The 22127-nt window shown below is 40.8% G+C and overlaps 1 protein-coding gene across 12 annotated transcripts in view; it reads right to left on the bottom strand.

The window, feature by feature from the left end:
• The window catches only part of EEFSEC (eukaryotic elongation factor, selenocysteine-tRNA specific), a 163969-nt gene that overhangs the window by 106515 nt on the left and 35327 nt on the right, over positions 1 to 22127 (bottom strand). For 4 of the 12 annotated variants that reach the window (XM_080606081.1, XM_080606087.1, XM_080606093.1 and 1 more), the window contains exon 1: positions 17208 to 17609. The exons of 3 other annotated variants lie outside the window; for them this stretch is intronic. In XM_080606081.1, the coding sequence (XP_080462207.1) occupies positions 17208 to 17484 (277 nt within the window). In that variant the 5' untranslated portion in view covers positions 17485 to 17609. Of the gene's footprint in view, positions 1 to 12731; positions 12787 to 16405; positions 16455 to 16914; positions 17610 to 17936; positions 18072 to 22127 lie in introns of those variants that run through there. 5 more of the 12 variants (XM_080606083.1, XM_080606085.1, XM_080606084.1 and 2 more) reach the window with 5 other exon arrangements.

Genomic DNA, 22127 nt, shown 5'->3' with positions numbered 1-22127 from the left:
TTAGGAAAAGGCGAAGAGGGTGGTAATTTACCGTGTACAACCAAATTGTACATGAAAGTTTAAAAACAGCCAATTAAAGCTAACATTATGGAATGGAACGGAGGGTCCAAGTGGAACGCATTAGATACGCATTCCAAACAATGGCTCGAGTCCGCCTGCAAGGCGGATACCGTACAAAGAAATACAAAGGGTCAAGAAGTTCTTCTCGAAGGGAACCCCAGCCTTGACCAGGAGCCACATGCTGCGCCCAGCCGACGGAGCGAGCCGCACGCTCACCACAGGGGAACAACAGCAAGGCCACAGGGCTAAGAATAGTCATCATCGGCTCTAACAGCACGCTACGGGCAGACACGATGCGAACATGTCAGTCGAGGAAGGACAAATCTCGTTATGATTAAGAATTAAATTTAGAAGGGAAACTAGGAACAAAGAAAAGACCCTCTACAATTCCTCGTAATGAAGTGTGCCTGTTCCAGTTTAAATCCCCTACACAGTCATCTCACATTTAAGCACAGCTTCACTTCTCTGTCAAGCAGTTCAATCTAGAATTATTATAAGAACTACCAACATCTAATGGGAAATTAGAACAGAAAGAAAGAAGGCTACCTCAAGTTACCAGGACTGTATTTCATTTAGTCTTCAGATTCTTCTGTACCTTGGAACATGGTGAATCCCCTATTTTAATGCTAACTTCTCTAACAGTAACACACAAAACTGATGTCTCAGAATCCCTTCTGCAGCTGGTTATTTAGCAAATAGGACAAATAAAAAAAAGAATAAGTATATTACCCTTTATGTCATACTTCAACATACAGCCCCATGCATACGTGAACTGGGAAATTCATTCAATTTCATGATATACAATTACATAAGACTTCTAATGCTAACACTCATTTCCAAACCTTCGCCATCTCCAAATACCAACAAAATCACATCCCTTTCAAGAACAGCAGAGCTGGATCAAGAAACAGCAATAAATTCATATAGAAAGGGTGATCCTCAAGAATGACGCACTCTTCAGTTTTATTTCAAGCACCTGCATTACTACACAGCCATAGCAATATTGCACATGGGAAGAAATAAGTCTCTAAAACAAATCAGTCCCAAAGAAATTAAGGATGCCAATTCTTAGGAAAAAGGATGATTTCCTTCTCTGCACTGTGCAGATAATCAGAGCCAGAGTGAACAAAATATTTTGGAAGACCCAAATTTTTCTGGATAGTCTAGCAAGCAGTCAGTTAACCTGCCCTGCTGCAATGCTGGATATTAGGTGCTTTGTTCACTTACAAACTACAAAATTCAGATGAGACTAGCAGTTGAAGAGTTGATATTGCTCTTGCTAACGTTTTAAGAGTCAGTACTGCATTATCAAGTAAGTTTTTATATTCAAAACTACATCAAAATTTACCACTTGAAGCCAAACTCAAAGCAGTGGTCTATTAGAGTGTTCATTTAACAAGGTTTTCAACATTCACAGAAGCCCTAACTCCTGTTTGTTTCAAAACATGGCTTTAACTCAGCACTCAAATCCTAGAGGAGATTTATTCCATACTCAGCTCTCTGGCCTTTGGTCCATGGTAGACATTAGGGCCTGCCTGACAGTTCAGTACCAAATCATGAACACAAGCAACCTCTATAGCTTGCCATTCCACGAAATCACATCAGATTGCACCAGAGAATCTTCTCACAAAAAAGCCATTATCAAGTATATGGTACTATTTCACACTTTCTGCCATGGCATTAGAAATGCTTTTGACAGCATATATATTTTTACTTGAACTCTCACTGACGAGGACTGCATGAAATCTACATTTCCCTTCAGAATAGTCCCAAGTGACCAAAGGTCACATAAATCTCACATCCCAGTTTGTTTTGTCCCAAGTACAATCTCATGCTGGATATGCTGTCTGAACTGCCAATACTGCAAAGCAATCCAGATATTGCAAGTTGTGCGCTATTTGTTTCACATTAAAACATCATCCATATAATTAATAAAAATCCACTGTAATAATGGAGGTGATAGTCACTGTGAAGGAGGAAAGTGGTGGAGAGTTTAATTAGTAAATAAAACTAGACATCACTTACCACATTCAGAATTGTATTGCTCCAAGTTTTATACCTAAAAAAGCACGTACCTTGTTAGGTGAACATACAAAAACCATCGACTTACAAAAAAGGTCCTTTCATCTCAGAAATTCATGATTAAAGAGGTTTTATTTCAGGTATTTTGAATAATCTTGAAGGGTTCTATGGTTCAACACAGTCCTGCACAGTAATTTTACAGTCCAATTCAAATACTATACAAAACAGAACACACCAAGATATCATAGATACTTGAGAATAATTCAGCACAAACTCTCCAATATTTTCTCTGGGATGAGTGAACTGAATAAAACCCAATTATTTACTCAGGGTACAGGCACTTTACAAGCAGCAGTGGCAGTTTGCTTAAGTGACATCTGTAAGCAATAACATCTGTTGATTAAGTAAAAATACTCATCAAGATCAGAACTTCCACAAAGGCCACAGTTGTGGTTCTGAGACCAAGAACAGCCATCAGCAGAACAGTACAGCAGGTCTCCCAGCTCCTCATCCCCACAAGCACTCTCCCTCCTATGTTTCACTTGATAATTAAGGACTTCTCTCCCCAAACTAAATTTTAAAGCTAGAACAGAGGCTGGAAACATCCCCAGGGAAGTGGGAAGAAAGGCTACAGAAAACAAAGTCTGCTCAGAATACACAGTGCTCTGCCAGGCTCATGTGACCGCCTCCCTGGAATGCTGGCACTGCTCGAGGTATTTAATGCAAATACCCAACGGACTAACAATCCTAGATAAACAAGAAAATAACACGGACTGCAAAGCAGTAATGCTTCCACTCCAGAGCATGCTGTACCTGTAAACTTACATTTGAGTTCTTTTTAAATGGACCAAGGTAACCAGCACATTTCAAGACACCACTGGTCACACCAACAACCCAAAGAGCAGCAACTGCAGGCACTGAGCCATCATAATCCATCTTGGACTAGATTCTAGAAATAAAGTGCCCAGAACTCCAGCTAAACCACCTGCACTCAAGAAGTTCACCTCCACGATACAAGTCCTCAGGTGATTAAGAAAAGCAACTCCTAAGCAGAAATTGGTACCAAACAGTGTCAGAAGCAGAACAAGAATTCCCAAAGACTACACGCTCCTCCTCTTGCAGGAAGCCATGCTTAGGCGCTTCTGCCTTGTGCAAGTTTTTGTACGTTATTGCTACTTTCTACAACCTGTTAGGTCTTGTCTTGTTTCACATGCAAGTCTTCTAGAACAACAGATTCCAAATTCAATTCTGACAACAGAAACTAGATTGACAGAACAAGGGATGAAGGACTCAGCATGCAAGTTGCACTGCAAAATAGCTTAAGTAAATATGCTTCTTTTATTATTTAATCCCTTTGGCATCCCTATCAAACGATGGAGACAAATGCTGTTGAAAAACTATATAATAAAGGAAGAGAAATAAAAAGAAACTTTATTAAGTATATTCTCACTGACAATTTACTGTAGATTTCAAAATTAATTTTTGTTCAAAGAGTTCATGAAAGGTTTCCCGATAAATTTTTTTCATTGTATTTTAAATGCCACATTGTCTACTTTTGAGGAAAAATTACCTTACTATATTGTAAAAACAGAGTTGAAATAGTGTATGAAGAGGAAAAGAAGTGGTCTAGGTAAAGAAAATGAAACTGTTTTTAATGACTGGTCCCCGTGGAATTAAAATTTAGATAAGCATCACAAATAAGTATTTACACTTTTTTCTCCCTTAATAAAGTAACACTAGTATACTTGTTAAGCAAGATGCACTTTATGGGGGAAACAAACTGTCAGACACAAGTGGGGAAAAAAAATTAAAAACATTTGCTCATTTGGTAGTCACCATGTTTTAAACAAGCAATGTTCTCCATAGCTTAGAAAAAAACAGAAATTAAATGTACAACAAGAAGATTTGCTCTTTACTGAAGAGTTAAAGTTCTGTTCATCCAAGAAAAAAAAAATAAACCACAGCATCTCAGAGTACACACATTGTGGGAAGGGATTTTACCAGCAAAATGAAAGCTTTGAAATTTTCAGTACCAAGATAGCAGCGACAATCTGTTCTCTCTGCAGCAGCACTGGGCAGGCGAAGAAGCCTACTTCTTTTCAGCAGCATTGCTGAACTAAAACTCAGGCTTGTATGCTGTTAAACCTGGAAGCAAACTGAATATGTAATAATTTTTAAACATACAGACAACTTAAATCAAATATAAGTATAGTAAGGGTGGGACATCAGCAACCAAACCCCCTATCAAAAACCATCCTACCTGACAGCCCACCAGCGCCCACCTAAATTTAATTCTTACCCAAGTCATGACAAAAACAAACAAGGCCAGCTTTTAACAGTATTGAGATCCGTTTCTCATTTCTTCCTCTTATAGGAAAGGACATTAGTATAAAGAAACTGCGTTTCAGCTATTGTCTACTACATTCACCCTCCTCTCTCCTCCAGCACCATTTAATTTTTTTATTTTTTTTTTTTTATTATTGTGTGGAAGTGCCCAGCTCATAAAGAAAAATCCATTCCAAGTACAAGCTTCAAGATCAGCCCGCTACATGGTTTATTCCCCATCTGAGAGAGGCTAAAAGGGAAAAAGAAATCTCATGTTTTCCACTTTCCCTCAAAAAAACAGGTAACATTATCATTAAAAACGGAGCCTAGGCTATAAACACCTCTACTGCTTACTTAGATGTTCTTGCACAGCGAGAAAAAAATCTGCTGGAATTGCCAGGCATCAGCCAGATTCAATAAACCAACAATGCATCACTAAGATAAAGTAATGCATAATTAAAGAGTACTAATCACTGCTTAATGAAATGCTGAAAGCACAAGAAAGAGTACAACCTTGGTGATTAAAACCTGATTTTTTTGGCTCCTCAGAACTAACAGAAGTAGAGATAGCACAACTCAGGCATTTAGAATATTTTGTAACGATCGTTACCACTTAGCAGCAGACCAGAATATACGTAATTTTGGAAAACTAGTGTGATGGGCTGTTTTGCTGACCTCGTACAAAGTCGTGTTTGCCGCCTTTAGACTACGGCTCAAGCATCCTGTATTTCAGTCGTGCTGTATCTCACTGGTGCTACACAGCGCTCTGCTTCTTACGACAACTTCTCATAAACGCAGTACTTCAGCTGAGCTGATCTTGGCTACTTTTGCCGTGTCTATGCTGTACTATGCATCTGACCCCTAAATAAAATGAGTGGAAAGGGGACAATATCTGACCCCGCTTCAGCATGCTCTTAACAGAAACCCACGTTTCTCACTCACGGAACATATTTAACCCACTTCTGAACAGACAACACATCGAGGGGAGCTTGCACAGACTGTGACAAAAATACAAGCCTTTCACAGAAAGCACAGCAGCACAGACAGAATACTGCTGTCCCCGAAACGCGTGCATCTTGAGATTATGATGATTTCAGTTCGGTTTCCTGGAAGTTTTCAGAGTCCAATAAACACTGTAAAAATTGCTGCATTTCAGATGCTACGAAGTTGTTAGCTCTCCAGTACAAAGCAAAAATGCTGCTGAAATACTATCATACACTGCTAGAATAAATATACAGCTTAACCTCAAACATTCCTATTTTGTTCCTTTTTGTTCCAACTGTTCTTATATGAGCCCATAAGCTATTGCAAGAAGGCTTAAAACAGTACGTGCAGGCTTTGAAAGGATACCATCAACTAATTTAAATTTCACATCAGTCAGTTCTGTATTTACCTCGGATTGACTCAATTATATGCAAGAAAACAGGAAAAAAATTCCATACACCTGATACCACTTTAAACATGCTCTACAGTTTTCCTAGCTAAGGTCTACAGTCCTTTTAAAAAGGACAAATATAAAAAAAACTTTAAAATTCAAAGGGAAAAGACGTGAGCACATTAATTAAGCTCACATTCAACCACTGCATCAATTTGAATATATTTCTAAAAACCATTCTTTTAAAATAAACATGCTGGTTTCTTGGTGCATGGGTAGGTTAGGAAGAGGACAACAGCGCTTACGTTTAGAAATAAAACTTAAACCTATCTTCACATTTACTTTGTTTGGCTTTTAAGTAACAACAAATGAAGAAGCCATCAACACCTTAACTCAGTGCTGGCTAATCAAGAAGAATCAAGAGAATAATCAAGTCCTTCATACAGCAGATAAAACTTAAAAACATTTAGAAAATAAAAAAATACTTGCTAGTGAATACAGTTTGGTAACAAAAACATGCATCTGAAGATGAAATTTCAGTGAAACCTGGACTTTCAGCCACCAACCAATATATATGTTTCAGTTCAAAAGTCTTTCCTGCCCTTCACCTTTTCTTTCTCTATGCAAAGTTTGGTATAGGTCAGTTTAATCAAAATGCATTTTTTGCATTGCCTCTAGATGTAACACACAGCACCCCAAACAGACAAGGGAATCTCTTCCACAAGAGATTCCAGTTAAAAAAAAAAAGGTTTGGACAAAATATAGCACTACTGGATATCCTGATACACGGCACAGACTAAAGGGCAAGCTCAGTAAGATACATGGGTAAACATCACCAACCATCGCAACTTCATCAGTAGGACTGAAAACATGGGAGGATCTCAGCTGTAGGTGAAAAGCCCACTCAGGGTAAGCAATGGTGGTCCCCCAGCATAAGGTGAAAAATTTATAAAGTAAGCAAACTGAAAGAACAAAATTTCTTTAGGGATGCCCAATTCATGGCTTTTGAATATTTAGAAATATCCAGTATGCCATATTCAAGGATAAACATGATCAGCAAAACTTCATTTTTTTTAAATACATTTTATGTGTATACATATGTGCATTTACACACCATTTTGGTCTAAAATTTTTTTTCAGGCATTAAGGAGTTTTTTTTAATATATATGAGAGAGAGAGAAAAGGTGATAAGCCTTTTTTTTTTTCCACTTGTATCGCCAGATATAAGTAAAAATTGCCAGTTGTAATATCACCAGACACAGGCCAAAGTTTCAATGTCACGTGCCTGAAGCTGGTCACTTAGGTGACCAGCACTGGTGGCACGTGGGATTTGTTGTTGTGCTTTTGAATACTCGTCTCACTGAGATCAGGAAGATATTCTGATGCTGAATGCTTTTTAAAGTGACTTTATGTTTCGGGGTTTCTTTAGTCCCTGAGAGCAGCCTAGAAAAAAATTAAATGGCATTTGAACTATTTTCTTTATTCTCTAACAAAGTATCTCTTGGTCAGTTATTCTAAAAACTTTAAAGGCTGCTTCATAAACTATTTAAGTACAAACTCCAAAAGTTTGTGCTTAATGCACAGTATAGGATTTTTTTTTCCATAAATCTCCAGAGAAGTTCGAGGATGCTATGGTTCCAAAATTGCACACACGTAGAACTGCATGGTAAGGTCAGACAACACAAACGCTTCTCTGAACCCTTCCATCGCACTGTGACACGGACGTGTGCGCGCTCCAGCCCTGTAGGACTGAGCAAGCCACCTCTATAGAACTGCACGGAATGATCCCCACTCCCCCGCGTTTACCTGCTGAGCCTCCACGCGCACCCCTACCGTGCTGGTGCAACCCCTTCAGAAGCTGAAGGGCTCAGACACCATCGCTAACTGCCAAAGCACGAGGGTTAACGGTGACCCACCCAGCTGGTAAATTCTGAGCCCTCCTGTTGGGGGGAGACAAACCCAGCACGATTTCATGGCTACGATATGCTGGGAATTGCAGTGGGTCAGGTGCAGAAAGCTCCCCCAAGCCACACTGACTGCTTTTCCTTCACTCCTGTTGAGATAAATGAAGACACCAGAGCTGCCACGGCTGCCGTCGGAGTGGTTACAACCCGCCAATAGTACATGGCAGCAAACAAGAGCATCCCAAACCCAGGGAGGGCTGAGACCTGCCCCCGTTCATTCACACGCGTAGTCTAAGCCACGCTTTAAATCATTTCGCATACTGGAATGTCAGCGTGGATAACCACTGCCAGAACACGACACAGAATCCCCCAAAGTCAACCACAGGTTCAGGTAATCATGACCTCCCCTTTTACAACATAAATGCATAATTTCCGCACCACTCTTTGATGAGGGGACCACAGACTTGAAAAGAGGAAACAATTACAGTCATTAGAATTTCACCCAAGCATGAGATTTAATCTCGGGCCACGGTCTTGCCAATGGCTGTGGGGGTCTCAATGGAGACAAAATTGCTCCGTGGGAGAAAAAAATGCCTCGATGATGACATTAGTCAGCAAGAGAGACTGAGCTTTGTCTTCCACCCAACGGCACGGTTAAATACAAGGAAACCATTTTCCCTCCCCCTCTTGATCCCAAAAAAAGAGAAAATACAATAATTTTGTTTCTTTCTCCAAATGCAGCTTTTGTATACTTTGGAAACTTTCTTCTCCAAAGCAATAATGCTGGAAGGGAAGTGTTTAATATAACCAAAGTAGGTTTAAGTATGAATAAACGCCTGCAACAAAAGACATTTTCCCTTGCCTACCCTGGTTAATATAATTGGACAGTACCATCAACAGTTCTAGTATTTCTATAGCTTTCCTTAGCCAACAGGTCCTCAAAGACCATTTCAAATTTTACAGATGAAGGAATCATCTCTAAAATACGCCCACCTGCTCTACAATACATTTAATGGAAATAAAAGACAGTTGAAACTTTGCACAACAAATTGAGGTGAAATTCCACAATGAAGAAGAGTGCCCAAGATGTGAGAGCACCAACTACTGCTACGTGCCAACCACATGTTGCATCCCAAAGACGACATAAAACAAAGGAAAACTTTGGCACAGAAGACAAAAAAAAACGCTACAGGGGATTGGATTAAATTCACTTTTCTGGCACTGCAGAAAAAGCAGATCTACAGTCAACAAAACAACATTCATGATCCTTTTATGGCAAGAATTGAAAGAAAATACGAAGTTTTTAAGCAAACAAAACATTAAGTCCCAATGAATCATCTCGTCTCTCCAGGCTGGGGTGAGAGGCCTGGTTTCTCACCTAGGTCAAATTCTATAAATCTCAAAACCCAAACTTGGATTAAAAAAAAATTTCAACTCTCCCATGTCATCCTTTACCCTTGCGGTGCTGCTGAACGCAACTAGCTCATTTTTGTTTAAACTCTCTTATTTCCTTTTCTTCCACTACTCACCAACTTGTTCCGCTGTCATATTCCTCATATATGGAGTCTGGCTGCAACCACCCCTAGTGCTGGTAAAGCTGATAATTACGATCTAATGTAAAATTAATCAGCTTAAGTTTGAAACAGAGATCGTAATTCAAATTGGAAGCCAACACTAACCATTTCATGTTCACTTGGAAGTGATTAGATAGGCTGTGCAAGAACATTTTGGTAGAATAACTGATAAGGAGATGGGAAATAAGAATTATTGGTATTTACTTAGCCTGCAACGCTTTTGGAAGCAAACAGTTTAAAGGAAGCACTTCAGAATGGCTATTTAATCTGAATTTTACAGATAGCACTGGGAATACATTCTCACAGAATGCACAGTATCTTTGCAATCATAGCTATCATACGAGCTGTTCGAGTCTTTCTTTGCTGGAGCTCTCGCTCAGTTTTGCTCTGTTATGAGCTGTGACCCACAGAACACAACGCGTTCAAGAATCCAGCTGGAAATCACCACCACTGAACATCTGTCCTTGCTCTTCTGCTTGCCAGGCCAACCTCAGGGTTCCCAGACAGAAAACAACTAGCTGCCACACCGCAGGAACAACTATTTATTCCACTTACGGACATTAACAATGACAATGTGCAGATCTGGCTTGCTTTCTTAGCTGGAAGATCTGCTGCACGTCTGCTTTAGCATCGTACCCTAGATTTTTCCATCTGCATTTTGTTTTTCTAAGGGCTTTGAAGAACGCTACTACAGCCATCCAAGAACATACACTATTATTACTAGTAAAAAAACACACAAAACCCCCAGACCTATTAAGGAAGCAAAGTTCATGGCTCCATCAAGCTGAACTAGTTATTAAAAGTGGGTTCTATACATAAGCAATATATCATTCAACTTGTATCTAGCATCTAGTAATTGAAGACAGCTTCTAAAGCAAGCTGTAGAACAAATACAGTAGAACCTAATCAAACTGCTTTAGTAAGTAGACCACTGTGAATTGCTAAATTGGACTATTTAGCAAGCAAACAGATCCATCATCAGTAAAAATACTACTATAAAAAATAGGCTTTAAAAATTACTATTGTCAGACTAAATTATAAGGGTGCTTCATATTTTACAATGTTATAAATACCTGAGTAAAATCTATTCTAAGACTTCGTATTAGCTGATATTTAAAAACTCCTAAAAAAGATTAATAAAGCTCGACCACTCTCCCAGACAGCTTACAAAATCTCAAGCAAGAAGAAACATGACGCAAAAGTGAAATGAAAAGGCATGCAGTTATTTGATGAATGCTAGCACACAGTATGATGGAACAAAGAAATTCTGTTTTTACATCAATAGGGAGAGCGATCAAACAGACTTACTCAGCACCATTACAGCACTTGGTTATTATGTTTTCCTGAGAAGCTGTCAAGTTTTTGGGTCAAAGAATGAAGTGTGAATTAGCACAATTTTGTTGTATGTAAGTATGCACACACAACCATTCACAAGCTTTGCAGAAAAATTATCCCGTATTAGCAAGAGAATTTAACATTCAAACATGGTTCAATAAAGCCACTCATTTACAGTCTACATTTAAGATGGAGAATTAAATTATAGATCACATCTTCAGACAATATGCTCTTTTTAAAAGCTGAATCCTAGAAACACTACACGAAACATGACAGAACTCTAAAGAGAGTAAAAGAGGAGGCAATTATTCAATATAACTTTTGAGATCAGAAGATGAGGGCTTTCTTTTAAGCCCATAGAACAAAAAGGAAGGCTCTTCTTGATTTCCTCTCTGATATTACTGAACAGTTGATGTGTACTTTAGGAGCACATTGAACCTGTGCAACTAATGTGGAAGTTAGCTTCAAGTCAAAAAAGCACAGAAGAACATAAAATAGAAGTCATAACCGGCAAGTAAACTAGCCTCACTGTTACTGCACTCAAAAAAGCATTAATATGCACAAAAACAAGAAGGAAGGGAAAAGTAATGGAAGAGTAGAACAATTCAGTTTATAATACAGGTAGATAAAATTCCACAAAGACCACCGTTCTGTTTTAAAGTATCTGGTGCACACACCTAAAAACAAGTTTCATTCTACTCCTAATACACAAGCAGCCCTCTACAGCACAGAAACAATTCAGAATAGATTTAGTACAACTACCTTGCTTTTACAGGGTTAAATGACATGGGAAAGCAGGGAAGAAAATAAAGGAGTTGCATACTAAGTTTCATGGTTCCCACATTTCCAATTGCTTTACAGGTTAAATTAGCTAATCTTCCATAGTTGTAAAATAAAAAAAGACTGGCCCTTTATGTGGATGAAGTGTCATCCCCCTCACATGCAACTTCAATGAAAACCAGTTGTTCCATCTCATCTGGGTTACCTGCCTGTCATGAAATATAGAAGACGACACCCTATGCATTTTTACTGCTTAAGGTATAAAAACGCTATTCAAATTGTAAATGAAGTAAGACTAACCTTCCTGAAAAGACAGGGGTCGTTTTCTTTAGGAAGGAGAAAGTTAAGCACCAGTTGAGTTCTAAATCTTCTACTTGATTTTGTTTCATTTCCAAGTAAGGTCACCCCATCCATGCTGGCCTGTTACCCTACATACTTATCATTAAGATCCTACATCGCAAGCAAACACTGCCCTCTTGTGCGCCGAAATATCCTGTAGACACAGCTGCATTTCAGGGGGTTGGGGAGAGGGCTTTTTAGAGCATTGCTGTTTTTATACCAGCTGCCTCTTCTTTAGATATAGTTACTTAATAGAAAAAAAGGGTTTTAATTTAAAAATTTCAATAAAAATAGTCCTTTAATTTGTCTGACAAGTAGCAGGCTCCAACCAAATTCCTCGAAGTGAATTAAAAAACAGCACTCAATTTCAAGAGAAAGGCTTTTCATTCACAGAAAAAAAAAAAAGTTTATTTGCATTTTTAACACAAAGCAATGTCAGCAATTTAGAAGGACCATGAACCCAACAAGTTTACTAGGGTTTAGAGAGTGCTAGCTGGAAATGGTGAACTCTTGACTCGTGAGCATTTCCACTGCATCAAACCTCAAGAAGAAAAGCTACATTACATGGGACTTGTACTTTAATATTTTCAACAAAACAAGGTTGCTTGTTATGTTATTCTCACTTCAGGCTGGCAGGCAAGTCCTCAAATCCCTCCAGCGACCTTCCTGACCAGATGAGTAGCTGCTGACCACCACAAAGCTCTCTGTCCTCCAGAAAACAGGCTTCCCCTCAACAACCAACATCAAGAAGCCTCCATGAAAATTCACAGTAATCCATACATATAATGTAAGATATATATACCACTCTAAAACTATACATAAAGCTCTCTCTCTCACCTGGGATGAAAAAAAAAACAAAAAAAACAGTTGTATCTTCACAAAGGTGTCAACAAGCAAAAGTTGGCACTGATGGCAGCATATTTTCTTGACAGTAATGTACAGGTAACCCTGAGTTTACAAATCCTCTTAAAAGCTTACAACAACTTCATCAAAACAACAAGTCTGCGATAAAAGTACCTTCTTTTGGCACTGTGTTAATCTTACAAATAATCTGCATCTGACCGCCTTTGGATGCTGGTAGCAAGCCCACATTCCCCTTGATCTCCCAAGACTGTTTTCATTGTACTCATTTGCATCAGCAAGACGTGCTTTCGCTATGCTCATTTCCCCCTCCCCAAGCTCTTGTGCAAGTTCAAAAGTCTTGGCCCCTCCGATGTATCAGGTATGAATTAATACCCTTCCTTAACGGAACACAGCAGCAAAGTGGAAACAGACACTTGCAAGGCAGTTTTCTTTGAAAGGAACTGCAGGGACAAATGGTGACAATGAAGCTCTGGTTATAAAGTAAAGAGGTCAAAGGTTCAGCAAAGCACAAGGATTACAAAACTACAAGTTCGCCAGAATTCCCCCACAGGTTTAGACAACCAGGGTCAAGCAGTAGCTTTCCAATTAAAACCCTATAAGGCTACTCCGTCCTTTGAACTTGATGGGGTAAAAAAAAAAAGAAAAAAAAAAACACCTTTCTTCTGTAGGAGTTATTTTGAGAACCCATCTCAGAGCTGAACAGAACGCATCTGACAACAGCTCACCTAAAACAAACCCCGCAGGATCCCCTCAGTGCATGTGTGTGGGGGAAGCTGGGGTGAGGTAATCATGTTCTTCTGTATTAGTGTGCTGACCCTTTGTAGGGCATGAAATTAACCATCAGCAAGTAAAAAATCTGCTACTGGTTAGACTACTTTGCTACGCAAAGTGGTCCTAAAATGAAATATGGGGATTGAATTTCTTCTGGAAGATTAACTCGTATAACCTCTCTGCGGGCATCCCCTGCTGCTGAACTCATCTGAGACACCGTTCTGGATGCACGGGTCTGTGACACACAAACCTAAAAGCAAGTCTTGTTTTACTTCAATTTGGTTAACATCGGTTTTGCCAAAGACTGGAGAGCCGAGATCTAACACAAGGATGGAAGTTTAAAAAACACAGCACTGACAGAGACTACTTCACCTCAGTGAGCATGAAATTTTGACAAGACACCTCTTAACTCTCCCTAGCAATGGAGGAAAACAGCGTTACACTCCGCAGTCATTCGTTCAGTGCAAAAGGCAAGCACGGCTGATACAAGTGCCTCTTGCTGCTTGCAACAAGCTAAGGAATTGACCATTAAAATTCAGTTATTCAGGTTTGTTTTCTGTTTAGCAATTTGACTACAAACAGCCATAAATACAAACAGCACTTGTTGTACTGCTCGTTATCTGAAAGACTACCTCCTGCTACAGCAAGGAAGTCTTGAAATTAGTATAAAATACTAGGGAAAAAAAGTTCTGTTCCTTTTGTTCAGGAGAATAGTGCAACTAAATGAAGTACACAGCAGAGTCCAAACCATGAAACTATCCAAAGTAACTTAATACCTCCTTGCGACATCAGACACACAAAAGTCTGTGGTGGAAGAATAAACCAGTATGGTTTAAATACAAGCAAAAAACATGATGTACTAAGTCAAGTGCCCATCGCTTATTCCATTCCAGGCTTGACTATCACCTTCCAAATAAAACTTTAAGAAAGTAACTTGGGTGGAACTGTCTACAACATTTCCAATTCCTAGCATGCAGGTTAGAAAAAAACAAAACACTTGATTTAGCATTCGATAGGTTTTCTTTTCAAGGACAAGCTTCGTAAGAAAAATGCAGCCACAGAGAATGAAATATGACTTCCATTTTCCATTCCATTTGGTTACTGCTCAAATATTCTGCATTCACTTAATCCTAAGGTATTGTCTCTAAACAAGCATCCTGTGAGTGACTGTGAAAAGTATTTGCAAGGTCAAGTGCTACCTAGCGTAGCATGACAAAAATGCAATACTATATTCAGCCATGAAAAATGCCCTTCAAGAACTAGCCAGATTCAAAAATATGTTAAAGAACAGTAAATAGTTTCAGCTGATCTGTAAGTGGGTTTATCAGCCTCGCACAGGAGAGGAATTAACCCTTAGAGCATTTTGGGAGCACAGAAAAGATGCTGGGTAGAGAGTATGACAGCCTGCTGGTCGCTCTTGTGAAGCCGGTAAAAAGCTCCCGAGAAGGAGCCTCTTGAGCTAGTTGCCCAGTGGCAGATTTAACAAACTGAATAAAGCCACTGCTACCCAGCCACAGCAGACAGCAACCCCCCATGGCAGGGCATTCGAAGGGGATCCAACCAGTTTACAGAACCTTCAATGAAACAAAGAGCTTCAAACAAGAGCATGCAGCAGCATATTTTCACACCTGTAGCCACAACAGCAAAAGCTGCACACGGGTGAGGATAATACATAAGAGAAAACTGCCCTCTTCTCATCCCCCTTCCAGTTCCTCACATCCTGCTCCCTTTATTGCAGACCCTCTACCTCCCATTTCTCTGTAGGTTAACTCAAGCTACAGAAATCTCAGGACCTAATTTCAGAAGAGCAGTATTTTCAAGATCTGTGGGAACTCTGACGTGCAGAATTAACACAGGAAGATAGAACATTTTGCTCTGATATTTTATTTAACAGCCTTAGAAATAGAAAACATAAGAGGAAAATCATAGCATCTAAAAAAGAGCAGTAGCCTTCTTAGTTGCAGTGAAAATGCTTGGAATGGCAAACCCTGAACACTTATGCCGAGGAAGAAGATGAAAATCTAAATTTTAAAGTACCGTGATCCGGGAGGCCTGGCTTTCCACTTCTGAAAAGCTGGAAAGGGTGGCAATATCAAAATACTGAAGGATGTATCCTATTACATATGATATACTTCAGTTTCACCAAAACATACTAAAATTGCAAGTGCCCTGAATAGTCCCAGCAGCATAGATCAGGTTTTAACAACAAGGTCTCACTTTTTAAACCTGGTAGTAAAAACAAATAAGCATCCAACATCAAGATTTATGTGTATGCTATCAAGCATGCAGCTGAAGTTTCTAGCTCTCAGTATTATACTAACACAATACTGCATTTTCTTTGCAATTCTGTTTAATATATAGGATTGCAGTAAGTCATACGAATCAAATATTTTCATTAAAATACGTAATGTGGTATAATTGGAACTAAGCAAGTTTGACAAGCTTATGAATTGCTACCTGTACAGAATCATGCTTGCTGGGAAGAAAATTATCATTCAACCAGTCTAATCCACATCCTTTCTTCTCCCAGCACAGCCCATCAATAATGTTTTTTGATTAACTTATTCAACCAACTTAGACAGCTGTGACTAAATGCTGTAAAGTTCTTCATAAAAACAATAAATAGGAAGCAATAAGAAGTCCATGTATCAAATAAGCACTCAAAACTAAGTGATAACAGAAGCTATTTCTCCAGGGCTTCCTGAGTCCTCTTCAGAAAAAGTTCACCCCGCTCAGATTAGTTGTTTCCTAAAGAAAGGAGTGTCTATCTACAAGTCACTCTACCAGCGCGTCCAAGAAAAGCTACCATTTGCCAAAATAAACTTTGCTCTTCAGAAGATAATCAGGTGCTTACAATTACTTAAGCCCAGTAACAGACTGTAAAGTACAAAAGACTCAAAGACCACAGATTTCAGGGATTCGGCACACAGCCACTCCTCTCTTCCAGCTATGGAGCGCACGCTGACAGCGCTGCAGAAATCAAGAAGTGAAGTATTTATTATTCTACCCAAAAGAAATGCAAGCAGTACAATGTTGTTACTGCTAACACCACTTACATGTATTATGACTGCTCAAAATGGGGTAACTCATACATTGTGAAGAGTAACTTGGCCTGAACCTCAGCGTAGCTGCCAGGACACGTACATCGCATTACAAAACTACCACCTCCTAGACACTAAGGAGGCACTAACACAACAAATGCACGGGAACTGAATTTTCTGAAGCCCCTGTAACTTCAGGTTATCAGCCTGGGACTACTTTGCATTGCCTGCAGCCACAATCCCTGTCACGCACCAACAGCCTCTCAACTTTCTGGAAGAGATAGAGGTGGGAGGTGCTATTCCTCACAGAACAAGGTGAGCTAACCTAAAACAACCTCTAAAGCAAGCCAGATGAATCTCCGTGTATTCTCAATGAAGACTAAAACAGAAGATGACTAAAACCCACTTGATGCTTTCTAACCCTACCATTTTCATGAGAAGCCCTCGGCCTCTGCACCAGCAGGGTCTGACACACGTGCACACCCACCAAGTGCACCACAGCTCTCAGCGCAGGGGATACCAACCTGGCAGCTTCAACCGGGGGGGGGAACGAAGCTAATATTACACTTCCATACCACAAACAGACTCTGTATGCAACAAAACTTTTCTCCAAGGGCTTGCAAGCAAACCGGGCAGGCCTGCGCCAAGACCACCGGAGCACTCCTCTCTCCAGCCAGCCTTCCTCGGAGTGCAGGGCTTGTGCTGGAGGGGCCCCGGGGATGGGTGACAAGGCCACCAAACCTGTGCCAGCCCCGACCCGAGCCCGAGCCCCGCCGCACCGGGCCGGGGAGGGGCGGCCGCCCCCGCTGCCCCTTACCGCCGATGATGGTGCGGATGAGGGAGGCGTGCCCCGGGCAGTCGACCAGGGTGAACTGAAGCTCGCCGGGCCCCGGGCCGAGCTGCGGCGGCAGGGCGGTGCGGAAGCAGGAGAAGCCCAGGTCCAGCGTGATGCCCCGCGCCCGGCTCTGCGGAGCCCGGTCGAAGGCGGCGGTGGAGCCGGTGGTGCTGAGCGCCCTGGCCAGCGCCGTCTTGCCGCTGTCGATGTGGCCCAGGACGCCCACGTTAACGTTGAGGACGCGGGGCACGGCGGCCATGGCGGCGCCGCAGCCGGCCGGGTCCGTCCCAACAGCGCCCCTGCGGCAACGCCGGCACCGCCGCCGCCGTTCCGCGGCCTCGGGCCCGGGCAGAGCCGCAGCCGGAGCCGGGCCCGGCCCCGCGGTGGCTGAGGCGGGCACGGAGCGGGGAGAGGCGCAGCCGCCTCCCGGCGCCCAGCGGGTCTGCCCTGCGCGGGCTGGGAGCCTTCCTCCGCCGTGAAGTAAAAGTGGTGTAAAAGAGCAGCGAGGGCATCGTGGTTGTGGTACATACGCCAAAGGGTGGCCCAGAGAGGCAACGAAGCAGCCACATGTGTTGTGATGGGTCACAACCACATCCACAGTGGCAAAACCCACCCAAGTCCCAATAAAAAACCCCAACTCACCTCACGGGACCACAGCCACACCTACAGCAATAAAAAACACCCAACTCCTGACAAAAGCCCCCAACTCACCTCATGGCACTCCACACAAAGCTACCCCACAACCCCTTCCAGTGCCTCCTTATCTAGGAGCAGCAATTAAACCCAATGACTTCATACACCAAACAGCTGGTGGCCCCTCTTCAGGTGGCCTGGGGCTAGTCAGGGCCAGGCCTAACCACAGCTGGAGGGAGCCGTGAGCACCTGCTGAACGCCTCGGGAATGGATTTCCCTAATTGTCCCTGCCCGCTGTCTTGCCCACGCTAATTAGTCACTGTAGGGCCACTCGGCTTGGCCCACTCGCTGGCACAGCACACCTTTGTCCTGCCTGCAAGGATATGTGGGTGCCGATGGAAGTACAGGGCTGAAATTTGGTTTTGAAGTTGGACAGGCATTGCAAATTAACACACACACACACACACACACAAAATAGTTAGATAATTCATTCTTTTTACTTTTATTCACTGATTTCTGGGTTTACATAATTCCTTCTCCTGCAAATATACCTACTTTGCGCAGGATACTTCCTAAAAATCATACCTTGAAGGAATTAAGAACAATCGAGATCAATAGCAGTACTGAACAGCTCTCCAGCAAACCAACAAAACCAACCACCACCAACCAGGTAGACAATCATCTGAGGCCTGGGAGCATGTAATAGGATAAGGGCAGGAGCACATTTCACTAGTTTAAGTCACCTGGCTTTACTGATATCCCTTTATTGATATCCCATGAGGCATGCAGGGCCAAATGCTGGTCACAACACTTAACACAAGCATTAAGACATGTGCTCTGCATTTTCAGTAACAACTACTAAGTAGTCCTAAGTACTATTTCAAATGATAACAGCTGTTTACAAGCCAAGAAAACAATAATGGAACTGTTATAGGCCATACACAGGTGTCCAAATAGACTAGACCTGCACTATACGGAGTTGTTTTGAGAACAGTTTTTGCTCACCTTATGCAATAATATGTATTGCTAATAGCATTTAGCATTCATAGCTCAGAAACTAATTATAAAATTGGGCCAGAAGGGTAAGATGACTTGCCTGAGGTTATTTTCAGCATCATGGATTTATTTTAGGTTTTGACTCTCAACACCACGCTTTCTTACAAAGAAGGTTGCTTCATATCTTTTCAATATGAAAGGGTTTACAGAGCTTTAAATCTGGGTACAAATTACCCCTCCCTCCTAGCCAAAAATGCAGAAGTCAAGATGCCAGAGTCAATGAGTCAGTGGCACAGGAGAGGAAAAAAAAAAAAAGCAGACATTCCTAGCATGCAGTGCTATTTGAAAGAAAACTATCTCCCTAAAGGAAGGAAAGAAACTCACAAGGAGTACTGCCAATGCACTGAGCTAGCCTGGTTAATAGGTTTCTTTAGCAGAATAGTTCAGCTTGATGGGAGCTCTGTCATGGGAGCTGAATTAAGCATAATGTCACTTTTCAGACCAAGTTCCCAGGCTTTGAATAGTTTCCTGTGAAATCATAAGGCTTCATAGCTCATGTGCATTTCACTGCCCTGAATGTCTCAATCTGTTATATCAATACATACTTGCAAAGTTAATGGAAAGTATACTTCTATTCCCACAAGAAAAGGCCCTACAATATCATAATCCACACAGATATCCCTGCATCATATTACATACCATTTAATTCTTTTAACATTAATTACTAGATAGCTTCAGAAGAAAAGGTGAAAAAAGGTCTGATTCCCATCCAGAAGAGGCATTATCCAACAGTACTCCAGACACCTAAAATACCCACCACTGTCAGCAAGCTTTGACAGAGTATAGAGGTCTTAAAGCTCCTACAATTCTTGTAAAAAATGGCAATGAGATAAAGGAAATGCCCATTTCAATGGCCTACACAGCCTAACAGGCTACAGCAAGAGCTCAGGTGTGAGACGTTTTGCTTGGACTGCCAGCTTACCAATGAAACAAAAAGCTGTAACCGTAACTAGAGAGATACTGCACAGAACTTGGGGGGGGGGGGAGAATTGGTTTTGCTAAGGTGATGTCATGAAGAAGATAAAAATCTATAGCAAAATGGATTTAATCCTACTGATCCCATACAAATGGTGGCATTTCCTTTATAGCGCTATACTCTTAAACGACCCACAAGAAGGAGGGATATTTAGGTAGGAACTTGGGCTTATTCTTATTTTTCTTTCTTTAGACACAGAAAAGACTTCCAACTCTCTAGACAGAGAAGGCATTTATCCTTGTATAGAAGGGAAATTATTTGTAAACAACTTGCACTTCAGTGGGAAAAAAATACAAGTTTGCTGCAGCATCCACAGTTTTGTTGTTACCACTCAGCACGTACCTCTGTATACAGGAATTTATAGTTTGTGGATCAGATTTTGCTATATATCACCTGAACGCACAGCTTTTTGCAAGACTGGGGGACATGTTGTACCAGTAACATGAATACACTTCTGTCACCAATAGCAAGGAGGAGATACTTGATAAACATGTGGACAATTTTATTCAGCACTCAGAGAGGCAGTTGCTCACAAAGTTTGCAGAATTAAGGATTTGGGAATAAAGAGATGGCATTTGTTATGAGTCATCACTCCTACTGCTTTGATGACAAGTAGGAAAAACCTTTCAGCTTCTTTTGCAGGAAAGAAAACAAAAAACACACACAGATCTTGACCTTACTAAGATGGAGAGGCAAACATGGCAAAATGAAAGAATCCCAGCTTCTCCATATTTTTCTATATCCATCACAAAGCAACCAGTTTATAGCATTTAGCTGTTCTCGTTTTGTCCTCGATACACCATTCCCCTTCCCAGTTCTTTTCTTCTGTACTGAATTTCTTCCTTTAAAAGTGTTCAGTTTAATTGCTAAAGTTTATGGACTCATGGGAGAAAGGGCAGGAAGTCAGACTTTCAGGATAGAGTAAAAATGTAAAGGTCATTCACACACTCACACACACGTACTCTCTCTCACTCCAAAAATAATACACTATTTGACAGTTTCAGGATTCAGCATGTCCCACTGAAATTTGAAAGCTTATGTGAAACTAGGCCACGTCCTGTAACCTCAAACATTTAGTCTAGGAAAACAGCTCTCAAGTCTCCAGCTCCCACATCGGGTATCACATGACGTCTGTGCCAAACAGGAGACCTCAAACAGGGGGGCAAAAGAAATGTTGGTAAAATGAGTTGATTAAACCTGGGGAATAACAGTTCAGACCGTTAGTGACAGGTATTATTTTTTCTGGTTAACTGGCTAGTGAAATATTAAATTATACTCGGAGCACCTATAACATGAGATGGGCAGAATGGCCTAACACTGACTTATATCTCATGGAATGGACAAAGGAGAAAGGAGACTCAAGCTTTGCAACACAATTATCTTACCCTCCCTCTTTAATAGATGTGTTAACTATCCGAGCTCACAAAAATCATGTTAAGGTTGAGGTTCAATATTTCCTCACAATGATGGATCATAACACATCAGACATCAATTATTATAGATCTTCTAAGCTATTTGAGTTCAGTCATAAACTTTACGGTAGTTCTTCTTGTATTCCTCTCTTCCTGACAAATAAACAATTAATCCTGTGTGGTCTAAAGGATTATCGTTTATTTTCCTTCACCCAAATGTACTTTTTCCCCCTCTAACTGCAATTTCAGTACAATGCTCTACAAGCATATGGAATGAGTAAAACAATCAGTACAATGAGATGTGCCAAACCTTTCAAAGCTTAAGGATGACAATAAACCTCTTCAAGTGATAGTAACTTGAGCAAGTAAGAGGGAGAAGCCAGTCTCACATCCATCAAGTAAACAATTGTTTAGTAGATTTTGTTTTAATATTGAAATACCCTCTTCTACTGCAAATACAAACCCAAGCCATTTTCATAATGAATGCTGTAGGTTAGTACTAAAATTGTACCTTCATCACGGCAGTGGATTCTATTTACTGACTAGACATGGTTCCTAGCAGCCTGAAGTTTTAAGTTCTAGTCCAATTCTATTTTTGAGACATACTGTTGTAGACAAAAAAAATGTTAAAAACCTGGTTTTGTTTCCTCTCGTTAAATATATGCTACCCATTTTTATCAGAAAATCTCTAATTAAATTAGTATTTCTTATGTAGTATAGCTGATCTTTACATTTCTTCTAAGTTATAACGAATATTAACAGCAATTCTCTATTTTTTTGTCTCAGTGTATATTCCTATACCCTGACCTTCACAAAGAAGGTAAG

The sequence above is a fragment of the Anser brachyrhynchus genome (assembly GCF_964034855.1).
Source record: "Anser brachyrhynchus genome assembly, chromosome: 10".
NCBI classification, from domain to species: Eukaryota; Metazoa; Chordata; class Aves; order Anseriformes; family Anatidae; genus Anser; species Anser brachyrhynchus.
Note: the sequence above shows the minus strand (reverse complement) of the source record. Positions and strands in the feature narration are given on the sequence as shown.